We start from the raw sequence: 11,378 nt of genomic DNA on the forward strand, positions 1-11,378 counted from the left end.
CGCGATTCTTCCTATTGTAAAGTCATGCAGTGTGTAACCTCCTGTCGTCGTTCCATCGTGCAGTGTGAACACAGCAACAACTGAATACTACCCCAGATAGTCGTTCAGTGTGAAACCAACAGCGATGCAACGTCTTCGAAAATCGTGCAGTGTGAACTCGGCATTACTCTGTGTTGGCGTCATTTGAACTGAAACAGTAAGACAGGGCGGGACATATCAAGCAGCCCCGCCCCTTTTTAAAATAGCCAATAGTGTTCGTTAGCCCCGCCCCTTTTTAAAATAGCCAATAGCGTTCGTTTATATCACAGCTTGGGCTAGAGCCATTCAGAGCCTTTGAGCTCTGTAAAGCCGCATTTGACAGGAACCGCCAGCCACAATCTCATCCATATTGCTATAAAATATAGCATTCTGTGTAGAATTCAAATAGCTCCGATAAATTTTGTGGTCTGCGCCGACTCACACATGTGATCCACTCCGTGCTATCGTGTCTCTGGACCGGAGCAGAGTGTGTGTGCGGTGCGGTGGTTAGCGTGACACAGCGTGAAACCAGACTTCTTATTTTCCTAAATGGAAAGCATATTTACACTGTTTGAATCATTCCCTGTCCCCTATATAGTGCACTACGTGCCATTCACTGTACAGAAAATACTAATTCTGTGGACAAGTGACCGATTTCAGCTGCGGCTTCAGCGTCTATTTTATAGTGTAGGGGGCGGGCGCTTCAGATTCTAGAGAGCATTTGATTGGACAGAAAGTTTGATGAGAAGCTGAAGTATGTTCATTTTGATTTCATGGGGACTTTAACAACTACCTTACTAATTATTAATACACAGCAAATTAGGAGTTTATTGAGGCAAAAGTCATAGTTAATAGTTTGTTAATGGCGAGAGTTGGATCTTAAAATAAAGTGTGACCATAATTACTATTTACCAAAGCATGATTTTTTTTGGGCTTCCATATTTTCCTTCTCAAATAATTAAGAAATCACCCTTGTCCTTCAGGACCACTTACGCCACAAGAAAAACAACAACAAGTAAATGGTGCCCCCTAATGGTCAAAGTCACCACTGCATGGTTCTGTATCTGAGCTGAACTTTGTTTGTACCTGGTGAAGAGGATGAATCTCGGGAAGCTGTCTGAGCGTGGCGGTACAGCACACCTCACCTAAAAGATGAGTGCGCAAGAAATGGGTAAGTAGCTGATGAACCTGGAAATCTGAATTACGGACCCACATCTTCGCTAACAACCAATCCGGTGCAGCATCAGAGGGCAAGAAAACAGGATTCTGTGGACCAGGAGCCTGTTGAAGCTAAAATATTAAGATTTGGGTCTTGATTTTAGCATTCAGTTGGTCAATAAAATTCAGACAAAAGAGATTTTTGAGAAGACATCACATAACTACTCAGAGATTGGTGACTATTACAATTATAAAGGGGTTAAAATGTTTACTTGTATGGCAATGGGCTTTAGTTCTCCTTGTCGGCTGTAATGCAGCAGGCATAAAGGAGCAGCCAAGTAGGTCTGTTTGTCATTGACAGTATTAGCAGGCAGCTGATCCAGTACTTCATAATCCAAAAGATACACATGTCCTCTCTGTGTAATATGCATTATGTAGTTACATAACTATTATGTTCTATTAAAAATGTCAAAATGCTCTGTAATCTCACAATTGCACACTTGTTCGCACCTCCATCTCCTGTCCCAGTGATGAGTCCTCTGGTAAAAAAGGTCTGACCATCTCTGAAGTGACAGACAGGTTAGGTGGCAGGTTATGAATCTGTCTGATACACAGAGGATTGCAACCATTGAGGCACTGATATCCGAAGAATGCATCCTCTTGCCAATGAGCCTGAACATATTCTATGGGAGAAAAAAAATAATTCTCTGTTAAAATATTACAAATAATAATAATAATAAAATATTACTACTACTACTACTACTACTACTACTACTAATAATAATAATAATCATCATCATCATCATTTATTTCTTTTAATTTATTGTAAATTAAATTCTATTTGTTTAGCATACTGGCAATTGTGTTCTCCCTTCCATTGAAAAGGAAGAATGTCTCAAGTTCCTGTAGGCTGCTCCAAGATGTTCTTCTTTCAATTAAACTCTTTATGTAGTGCACATTGTTAACTGGGCTAAAAGACAAGCAGAGTGACAACATTTCATTGTCAAATTCAGTTCATATGGCATAAGAATACATTAATATCAATCTAGTTTTTAATGAATCTTAGAAAGCTAAATCCCTACCGTTGACGGATGTAACTCATGTTTGGTCCTAGAGCTGTAACACTGGTCATATCTACACAGTGAGGACCACCTTCAACAAATGTGCCCCACCTACAGATAAAAAATAACATCTTTATTAACTGTGAAAAAAGATGGGAGGACAAAAACAATAAACTAAATATAGCTGCAAGCAGCAATTAAGGGGTCAAGCACAACAGAGGTAAAATGAAGAGCTAAGGAGCTGTCTTTAATTACTTGGTAAAGACCAGGGTTCTCCAACCCTGCTCCTGGAGAGCTATACCTTCCTGCAGACTTAAGTTTCAACCCTGCTTCAACACACCTGTCTGTAATTAAGTAGCACTGAACACCTTGATTATCTGGTTCAGGTTTATGTGATTAGGCCTGAAGCTGAACTCTGCAGTATGGTAGATCTCCAGGAGCAGGGGTGGAGACCCCTGTTAAAGACATTTGTTGACACAGCATTTTACTATCAACTTAAAATGGCCAACACCCCAAAATTAAGTAGCATTCGATTCAGTATGCCATACCAAATATAATCATTTTATAATTTTTGGCCAAAGTGCTCAGGGGCCAGTTGCATAAACTTATGGCGAGTTCGCACTGCACGATTTTAGCCCTGATTTTCACTCGCCGACAGGTTTTGTGAAATCGCTGACAAATGCCCAAAATCGGTGCTCATTCACACGGGTGACAGTCACGCAGTGTGAATGATCAAAGACGTGATCTGAGAGAACCGCCGATGCGTCGCAACACATACCAAGTTTGGTCAGAATCCACTAAGTCTTTGCGGAGATACAGCCTCATATCCATTTTTGCACAAACTTCAAATTCGTTAACATGCTTTATGAAACCAGTTTGGCATATCAAAAAGCTTTTCATTATTTTTTGCCAGAATGCTCTGAAGATGATCTAACCCAATTTTGGTGAAAATTGGACAAACCGTCTAGGACAAGTTTGAATAAGTAGATTTTACTTTCTTTTTTTAATTTTTTTTATTTCATAACTTTCCCGCAAGCAGTTCTATGGGCTGCCATAGACTTTCAGAGTAAAAGAAGAAGAAGAAGAAAAATAATAAAACTAATGGATTCGATAGGAGTAAAAATTAGTAAAAAAAAAAATTTGAATGAGTAAAAAGTCAGGTTTCACCTCATAAACTGTTGTTTATGTTGGAGATCCCTCTCTCTGTGATTGATTAGGATATCTAATGTTTCTTTCTTTTTCAGACATGCTAGAGAAGGGAAACATCACAAAATTTTGATATGAAGTCCAGGAAATAAAAAGGATATTATTACCTAATTAACAAGCGTGAAAGAATGGTGAAAACAGAAACAGCTCACCTTTCTCATTCCGAAGCTCGATGTAACCATCTGCTGTCCGGATCCATTTATGACAAGGAAAAACCTCCACCTCAGGGTCCTCAGAACTCCGTCTCACCTGCACATCATGACAGTGCCAATCCAGGTCCGGAAAGCCAGGCTGAGCCTCAAGACGGAGTCTTAACAGAACCACTATGCCAACTTCCTCTTTAGGCTTGATGACAACTGTATAGGCCTGTCCCAAAAAGAAAAACAACACATTTGCATGTGTACCTGCAAGATGGGGTCATGGTCAATGCTGACATAGTGAATGACTGTTTCTCTGTTATCTAACAGTCATTTGATATATTATATCCTAGGCAGGTTTAGAATAGGTTAAAGTGCCTCAGCAGACACTATAGTGTCCTGTAGATGTTAGAGGCTGTATGCTGTTCCGATTATAGAAAGCAAGATAGAGAGAAAGAGAAATGCAGTGAATAAAATGAAGTTGTTTTCTCCTCTCTCTCTCTCTGTGTGTGCGTATAAGTGCATTGGTTAAAGGGTGTAATGTTGTTAAGTGCTTGCTGAACATTGTGACACATTGTCTATGTAAAGTACGCTACTGTTCAAGGGTAATATGTTTTGACAAAACACTTTTTTAAGGACGCGTTAAATTGGTCAAAAGTGACAGTGACATTTATGATGTTACAAATAAATGCTGTCCTTTTGAACTTTATTTTCAACAAAAATATTAGAAAAAAATAATGTATCATGGTTTCCACAAAAATATTAAGCAGCACAACTGTTTTGAATATTGATGATAATAAAAAATGTTTCTTGAGCAGCAGATCAGCATATTAAAATGATTTCTGAAGGATCATGTGACATTGAAGCCTGGAGTAATGATGCTGAAAATGTAGCTTTGCCATCACAGGAATAAATTATATTTTAAAATAAACATAAAATATATATTTTTTAATTTAAATTGTATTTTAAATAGTATTTTACATTGTTACTGTTTTTATTTTAAAAATAAAGAAAAAAAATCTTAGTTTCTTATAAAACTATTGAACGGTGGTGTACATAATCTAACATAGTCAAATTGATTTCATGTATATTGTGTTATGATATCTTGTGCGTTATTTACAACTGCTTTTGTATTTATTATTTATGATTAATTAGTTTTTGACACAAATAGGCACAACCCTGCTTTTTAATGTGGTTCAAAAAATATACCTTTATAAATTAAAGGGGTCATATGACGTTGCTAAAAAGAACATTATTTTGTGTATTTGGTGTAATGCAATGTGTTTATAGTCATTTGTTGCATCCAGTGGGGACATAATTTCGGATTATAATGACTTATACTGTCTTTTTACGCGTTGCGTTGCATCACGCCGCGTAAACATAAAACCATGTCTGCATTTGTGATCGGAGAAATGACAAACAACAAGCGCTACTCTACACTGCTCAAAACTCGCGTTTGAATCGTCAGTGGCAGATTCTTTAAATATAAAAAACCTACTTACAGTACAGTCTGTGAGTCAGAACAGCCGGCATTGTAGTCTACTCTACAAGGATCAGGAAACAGTCCTCCATAAAATGTGCTGCGATGACCCCTTTAAAAGACAAATATTGTTCCTTAATAAAAAGTTAATTTTTAAAACTGTATGGGCTTCTGTTCTTACGATTGCATTTTTATTTAGAAACTATTAAACCTGTAAAAACTGTTCAATTACTTAATTTCATCTGTGTTCAGAGTCATGTGATGTCTTTTCAAAATAGGTGATTGTCTTACTGAGCCTGGCAAGAGAAAGTGCTCCACTCTGACTGGAGGACTCTCACACAGAGTACCAATCAAAGAGATCCAAACCCTGCCATACGTTCCTGACAGCGGAGGTGATGCTGAGGTTCGAATGGTCACATGAAAGCCGTCCATTTCTCAACCTAGAGTTCCCAAGTATTAATAGGAGTGGCCTATAAATGAAAATCATATTGTGAACTGGAAACAGCCACACACTCACAAGACCGCTGAAAAGAGTGCATGGCATGGCAGCCCATTTTAGCTAAAAACTGGAAAGGGACATGGCAAAACAATGTGCAAATGAAGAAGCAAACAAACAAATTGGAAAGCAAAGGCAGAGGCGTGAATATAAAACAATAGGAAAATTATTTTTGTGGAGGTACAAGGAATATTCAAATGTTATCAACTGATAGCATGTTAAATCCATTGCCAACTAGAAAATAAAGAGATACTTCACTGAATTTTCCAAAACAGCAGGTATTTGTTCCATAATCGTTCATGCAAGTGCAAGAATCAAAACCCCAGAGTGTAGCATATATTTACTATTTACTTGTATATATCCTACATTACATTAATACATCTACATTTTCTCGTTTCTCTATATGCTATATGTTTTGGTATTTTCTCCTTTCTTTTTAATCCCTCATTGTGACCTTTAGAAAATGTTAACACTCTTATGGTCGTTATTTGCAAATGTTTGCATATAGAAGTGACAAAAACGACATTCCATATTTGAATTGTAAATGCTATAGCCTATCATTTGACAAAACACACAACTACTTTACATCTGAAAACTAAAGCAACATCACAACGAAATAATTCACACATTTTAAATGTTTAAACGTTATTTGAAACCACCGAATTTAATAGCTACACATACACACCAGAAAACAAGATCTCATTGGATTATTACAAATTTTAGTGCTTTTCTTCTCATCGGTGCATTATTTTTCAAACTATATCTGGTAGCGGTAACATGATACGTTCGGTCAAAAAAACAACACGAAAGACAATGAAAGTGCAAGTGCAAGTGCATTAACTTACCTTCCCAGTATTTTCACTGAAGATGTGAGTGGAGCGTACTCATGGCACGCAGTTTATCACTTTATCTCTCCTCAGCCAATCGCGTGTGTGAGTGGGCTAGTCGCGCTGTCTTCCGGATGTATTTGGTGCTTATGGTTATTGGTATTTTTGGTGTAGGTCTATTCTGAAGTGGCGACGTATGTGCTGTAGTAACATATTATCTATGGCATTTCATTTAAATGTATTTTAAAGTGTACAGTGGATCACCAAATAATTATGTACGTGCATACTTATTTTTGACAAATGTGGTCTAAATATAAAGGATGTATATTTTCAAATGACAGAAATCAGTGAATATATATATAATATTTATATTATTAATAATTAATACATAATATTAACATATCGCAACAAAAACACAATATTCCCTGGCCGGGAATCGAACCCGGGCCGCGGCGGTGAGAGCGCCGAATCCTAACCACTAGACCACCAGGGACATGGTGCTTAATGGAACAGTAAGAGTAATGTAAGTTTAGATACAAATAGTATTTTATTCTCTGATTTAGTAGGATTAAAAAAAAAAAGACGCGTTTATTTATCGATTGCTATTTTTATTTGTTTACTTATAAAGAAGCAGGTTTTACCAACTAAAATCATATAGAAGTTACCCCTTTAAATGATATACACTTTAATGTACATTTTCAGGAAACAGCATTAGTGTACACGGAAGCCTAACGTTAATTGACGTTAACGTTTTTTTCGAGATTAAGAAAAAAATGTTTTGCGATTCCAAGATACATTTCAATAACATCCAAACGCACGGACTAATTTACGTGGCGCGAAGTTTTGCACGTTTTGTCCACGTAACCCTGTTATGCTAAGCTATCAGAGAAATGCCACTGACGAGTTTATTATTTTTGAGTGGTGATAACCCAAAACTAAACTAAACCAAGACAAATAAATCATTCTAGTTTCGCTATTATAAGACCTCGTGGCGCAACGGTAGCGCGTCTGACTCCAGATCAGAAGGTTGCGTGTTCAAATCACGTCGGGGTCAGTTGAGTTTTTTTCACTTGTCATGCAATGGCAATTCAACTCAATTCAAAAGGCAATCGAAAATATTTTTTTTATTGTCCTCTAACTTCGTTTTGATTACACCACATAATAATCTGAGTATCTCACACATATATTCACACACAGGGTTTCTTTAGAAATAACCAACATTTAATAAATATATGTTTTTTTTCTGTAACAAAAGGTATATGTAATTTCATGCAATGAGACAGACTGGTCTAATGATACTGGACGTGAAGGTATGTGAAGGAATGTTGAGGACTGAGAGTTCATCCACAGCAGTGACCATGTCCGAAGTCCTTCATATTTGGACTACATTTGTGAAGTATGCAATTAATAAATTCACAATAAACGGTCTACAATGAAATGAGATTGTCTTTGAAAGCTAAACTTAAAAAAAAAAACATGTCTAAACTTCACTTGTAGTCAAGGAGAACAAAGCAAAAAGTGGTCATTTTGTGCAACTGTTGACTTCCTCTTTCAACAATCATAGTTTCCTGTGTAATAGTCACTCATTATGACACATCTACCACAACACGCATGCATTTACACATATAAAAGTAATCAAAAGACAATAAAGTACAGTCAGTGGACTGACATAATTAGCAACACCAAAGCATACAAGTAACAAAACATCTAAATCAAATTTAATTGAAAAATGACTTTACAATACAACAATAAAACTATCACTGTATGAAACTGTTGCCACAAGCAACAATGGTCCTATATAAGCTGAATTTCTTTTCCAACAAAACTGCTGAAGTTGTTAATTCAAGTAAAGGCTTTACGTGCTCATAAATGCACATTGTTTATTGCTTCAAAGTTTTCACAGTTTGAGAGGATCTTTCAGTTTTGGATTGACCTCACTATGTTTGTGTTGTTCAGAAATAAGAGATCAGGCTTGCTGTAGTTTGGTGGGTTGGCAAGAGGGTCATAACCTAAGCGACTTAACATCGGAGCAATGCTGGCCATATCATTCACCACATCACCAGGGATCTTGCCCACCCATTTAGACAGAGCCTCTGTATTCACTGGCTTGACTACTTGATCCGTTGACAGTTCCACCCTGCAGGAGAGACAGGGATAATAGAGACAAAACACTGTAGTTAGGAATATGGCAGACAAGGCCTGAGTGCTTGTCTAATATATCACAAAATTAAATTAATCTGCCTTCTAGAGATTAAGTCTGTAAAGTGACCACATCACAAATTGCAGTAAGATCTGACAATTAAAATCTACTTATTCCAGCAGGAGATGTTTTAATGTCTAACACTGGTTCCATTATTACAGGACTTTGAAAATGCTTGCTGATCAGACAAACACCCTGTTTACTTCTAATTTATTTGTTGTAACGCTCATATTACAGAGTAGTGAAGTATTTACATAGAGAGCACTAAGCCAACTCTTGACAAGGAAATGCATGTACAATCCATTATCTGGAAAAGCTGTAGGTGTAAAAGGAAATGGTGAATGAATATTATTAACAGGGCCGGACTTGATGGGAACAAAGCTGTTTTTCTTTTATATTTTTTAATGCTATATCCATGATTAAAAATGTATGGATTTACAAACACATGACATGCTGGGTGTAGCAAGATATCATGGTCATAATTTAAGAATTAGTTTCCTTGTTTTAGGTAAATTTCGACTGCATGGTTCTATTTTGTTTTAAGCCTGGAATATAACAAATTTTGCCTAGAATTTTCTTTCTATTTACAGTCTGGAAGAGTCAATGCTAGTTGCCAAAAGTCAGAGCCAGTGTGCAGATTTTGACTGATTTTGCGTATCTCATACTCTTGATTTTCTAGCCTCAGGCTATGATTGCATCCAGTCAGAGAGTATCAAATATGTATGGTATTTTGTGCCAATTTTAGAACACATATTGTTTTCATTTGTCATGCATCTCCTAGCAACGAAGTGCACATTTCTGCATCAGTTTGCTGTGTTTGGAGCAAATCTGTTCAGATTTTAAAAGTTGTGTAGTGTTTTCTTGAAAAGTGAGGGGAAAAATTAATAAAACGTGGACACAAATTAACAAGTTGTGGGAATTCATTCTTAATTTGTGGTTACGATATCTATTTTTTTTTTCTGTATGTCATGTGCAGGGATCCATAATTGAAGACTATATTCATTAAAAAAAAAAAAATTAAAAAAAAAATTACAAAAACATTATTACTTACAAAGATTATGAGATTGCAAACAGCAATTATCGTCCCTGTTTTGATTTCACCAAATCAGTTCGAGCGAACGCAGATGTGATTAATATTTATAAACCCAGCAGATAATTAATCCTTGGTGGGTTTTATATTGTTATTAGTAGTAGAATTTTTACCATTATTATCATTATTATTATCTTAGTAGTATTATTGTTAGGTTTTTCCCCCCTTTTTTTACAGAAACACTGAATGACCAAAAATGTCTTAAGCACCACCACCAGTCCCAAGTTCAGTTAAAATGACAAATATGCATTCCTATAATGGTTAATTACTATTCTATCATTAAAAGTTCCATTATTAAATAATTATTGATTATCATAATATCATATATTATATTGCTTGACTGACTGACGTTAATAGTGTACTTTCAGATATATATAAAAAAAAAGAATTATATATGAATTATATATATATATATATATATGTATATATATATAGAGAGAGAGAGAGAAAGAGAGAGAGAGAGAGAGAGAGAAAGGGAGAGAGAGCTGTGTAGTAACTCATTACATTTCATCTGAATTACGTGATCAGATTACAATAATTAAGTACTTGTAATTAGATTAAATTACCTTTTAATATACTCGTAATCAGACTACAGTTACTTTTTTTATTGATTACATGATAACACACACTAGCAATATCTTATTTACAATTTATTGAGTCTCCCTAATTCCTCTATTTCATCTTTTACATTTTCCTTTCTAAAATAGCTACCGCTTACATACAGTCAGAAAGTCTTGCAGTTTTGTGGACATTCACCCAAAGACCAGTCATTAGTCAGGTGGCTACAGCATTTGATCACTTCAGGTTTAAGAAGTGTTTGAACATTTCATCAACTACTGATGAACACATACATTTTACTTGAATTATCACTCAGTGGGTTATTTAAGCATGCATTACCATCTAATTTTTGTCTTTCAAACACTTAAAAATGCACAAATTCACGTTATTTTTATTTACATGTAAGCAGGGTTCCCACTCTTTCATGAACACCAGATTCAAGGACTTTCAAGGACTTTTTGAAGCACCATTTATTTTATATCAAGCACCTATCAAATTCACACCCCAGCATATGTAGTGTCATGAAAGACCTTACATTACTTAACATTTCACTTACACTTAACATTTACATTAAACATTTCAGAGTAATAATGTTTTGAATGTGTAGGTTTCATAAATTTAGACCGTTTTGAGCAGTTGTGTTCAAAGGAATTTAATGAAATCCATTGAAGTCAGTACTGGCAATATTCAAATAAAATTTCTAAAATATCGCTATATCGCGAAATCGAAAGTGAAATTTAACAGCAAGCTCTTATTCAAATGCAATTTCAATACCCCGCATATTGATATACGCATATTGACACTCCCTGATGTGCAAAAATTATGGGGTTAAAGCAAAAAAAATATTTTGACTGAATTTTTCCTCAGCCAAATCCCATTCCACAGCCAGACCCATTAAATGCATGCAGTGTTTCCTCTAGGATTTTTTTCCAGCTGTGGTAGCAGGACTGTTTCTCATGGACCATGCGTTTTCATGTGGATGGAGATTTTTTTTTTTAAACGGAAGAAGGAAAAACTCAGTTTATAAAAATACATGTGTACGTGTGGACATGGCCTTATTTTAACTAAAAAAAACAAGTAAATAGTAAATAATAAAATAAGAACAAATAAATTAATGACAATCAATAGCACAAACAAAAACAATAAG

The 11,378-nt window shown here is 35.7% G+C and overlaps 2 protein-coding genes and 2 non-coding genes across 4 annotated transcripts in view; 1 reads left to right on the forward strand and 3 right to left on the reverse strand.

The window, feature by feature from the left end:
* LOC107673846 (hydroperoxide isomerase ALOXE3) overlaps nt 1-5,492 on the reverse strand; it is a 9,496-nt gene extending 4,004 nt beyond the window's left edge. Inside the window, exons 1-8 of the mRNA XM_016467659.1 lie at nt 5,352-5,492; nt 3,596-3,809; nt 3,405-3,486; nt 2,259-2,348; nt 2,031-2,146; nt 1,687-1,859; nt 1,449-1,592; nt 1,105-1,308 (exon numbers count right to left, since the gene is read on the reverse strand). Of these exons, the coding sequence (XP_016323145.1) occupies nt 1,105-1,308; nt 1,449-1,592; nt 1,687-1,859; nt 2,031-2,146; nt 2,259-2,348; nt 3,405-3,486; nt 3,596-3,809; nt 5,352-5,492 (1,164 nt within the window). The remainder of the gene's footprint in view (nt 1-1,104; nt 1,309-1,448; nt 1,593-1,686; nt 1,860-2,030; nt 2,147-2,258; nt 2,349-3,404; nt 3,487-3,595; nt 3,810-5,351) is intronic.
* A 1,312-nt stretch (nt 5,493-6,804) lies between these two features.
* trnae-cuc (transfer RNA glutamic acid (anticodon CUC)) lies at nt 6,805-6,876 on the reverse strand. The gene has a single exon. It is a non-coding gene; the product is annotated as a tRNA-Glu (tRNA).
* A 489-nt stretch (nt 6,877-7,365) lies between these two features.
* On the forward strand, nt 7,366-7,437 carry trnaw-cca (transfer RNA tryptophan (anticodon CCA)). Its single transcript has one exon. It is a non-coding gene; the product is annotated as a tRNA-Trp (tRNA).
* Nucleotides 7,438-7,518: 81 nt separating this feature from the next.
* Nucleotides 7,519-11,378, reverse strand: part of LOC107673841 (protein-tyrosine sulfotransferase 1-like) — a 6,609-nt gene continuing 2,749 nt past the window's right edge. Inside the window, exon 2 of the mRNA XM_016467654.1 lies at nt 7,519-8,520. Coding sequence (XP_016323140.1) covers nt 8,301-8,520 — 220 coding nt within the window. The 3' untranslated portion in view covers nt 7,519-8,300. The remainder of the gene's footprint in view (nt 8,521-11,378) is intronic.

The sequence above is a fragment of the Sinocyclocheilus anshuiensis genome, unplaced genomic scaffold (genome assembly GCF_001515605.1).
Source record: "Sinocyclocheilus anshuiensis isolate Anshui unplaced genomic scaffold, SAMN03320099.WGS_v1.1 scaffold700, whole genome shotgun sequence".
Classification (NCBI taxonomy): domain Eukaryota; kingdom Metazoa; phylum Chordata; class Actinopteri; order Cypriniformes; family Cyprinidae; genus Sinocyclocheilus; species Sinocyclocheilus anshuiensis.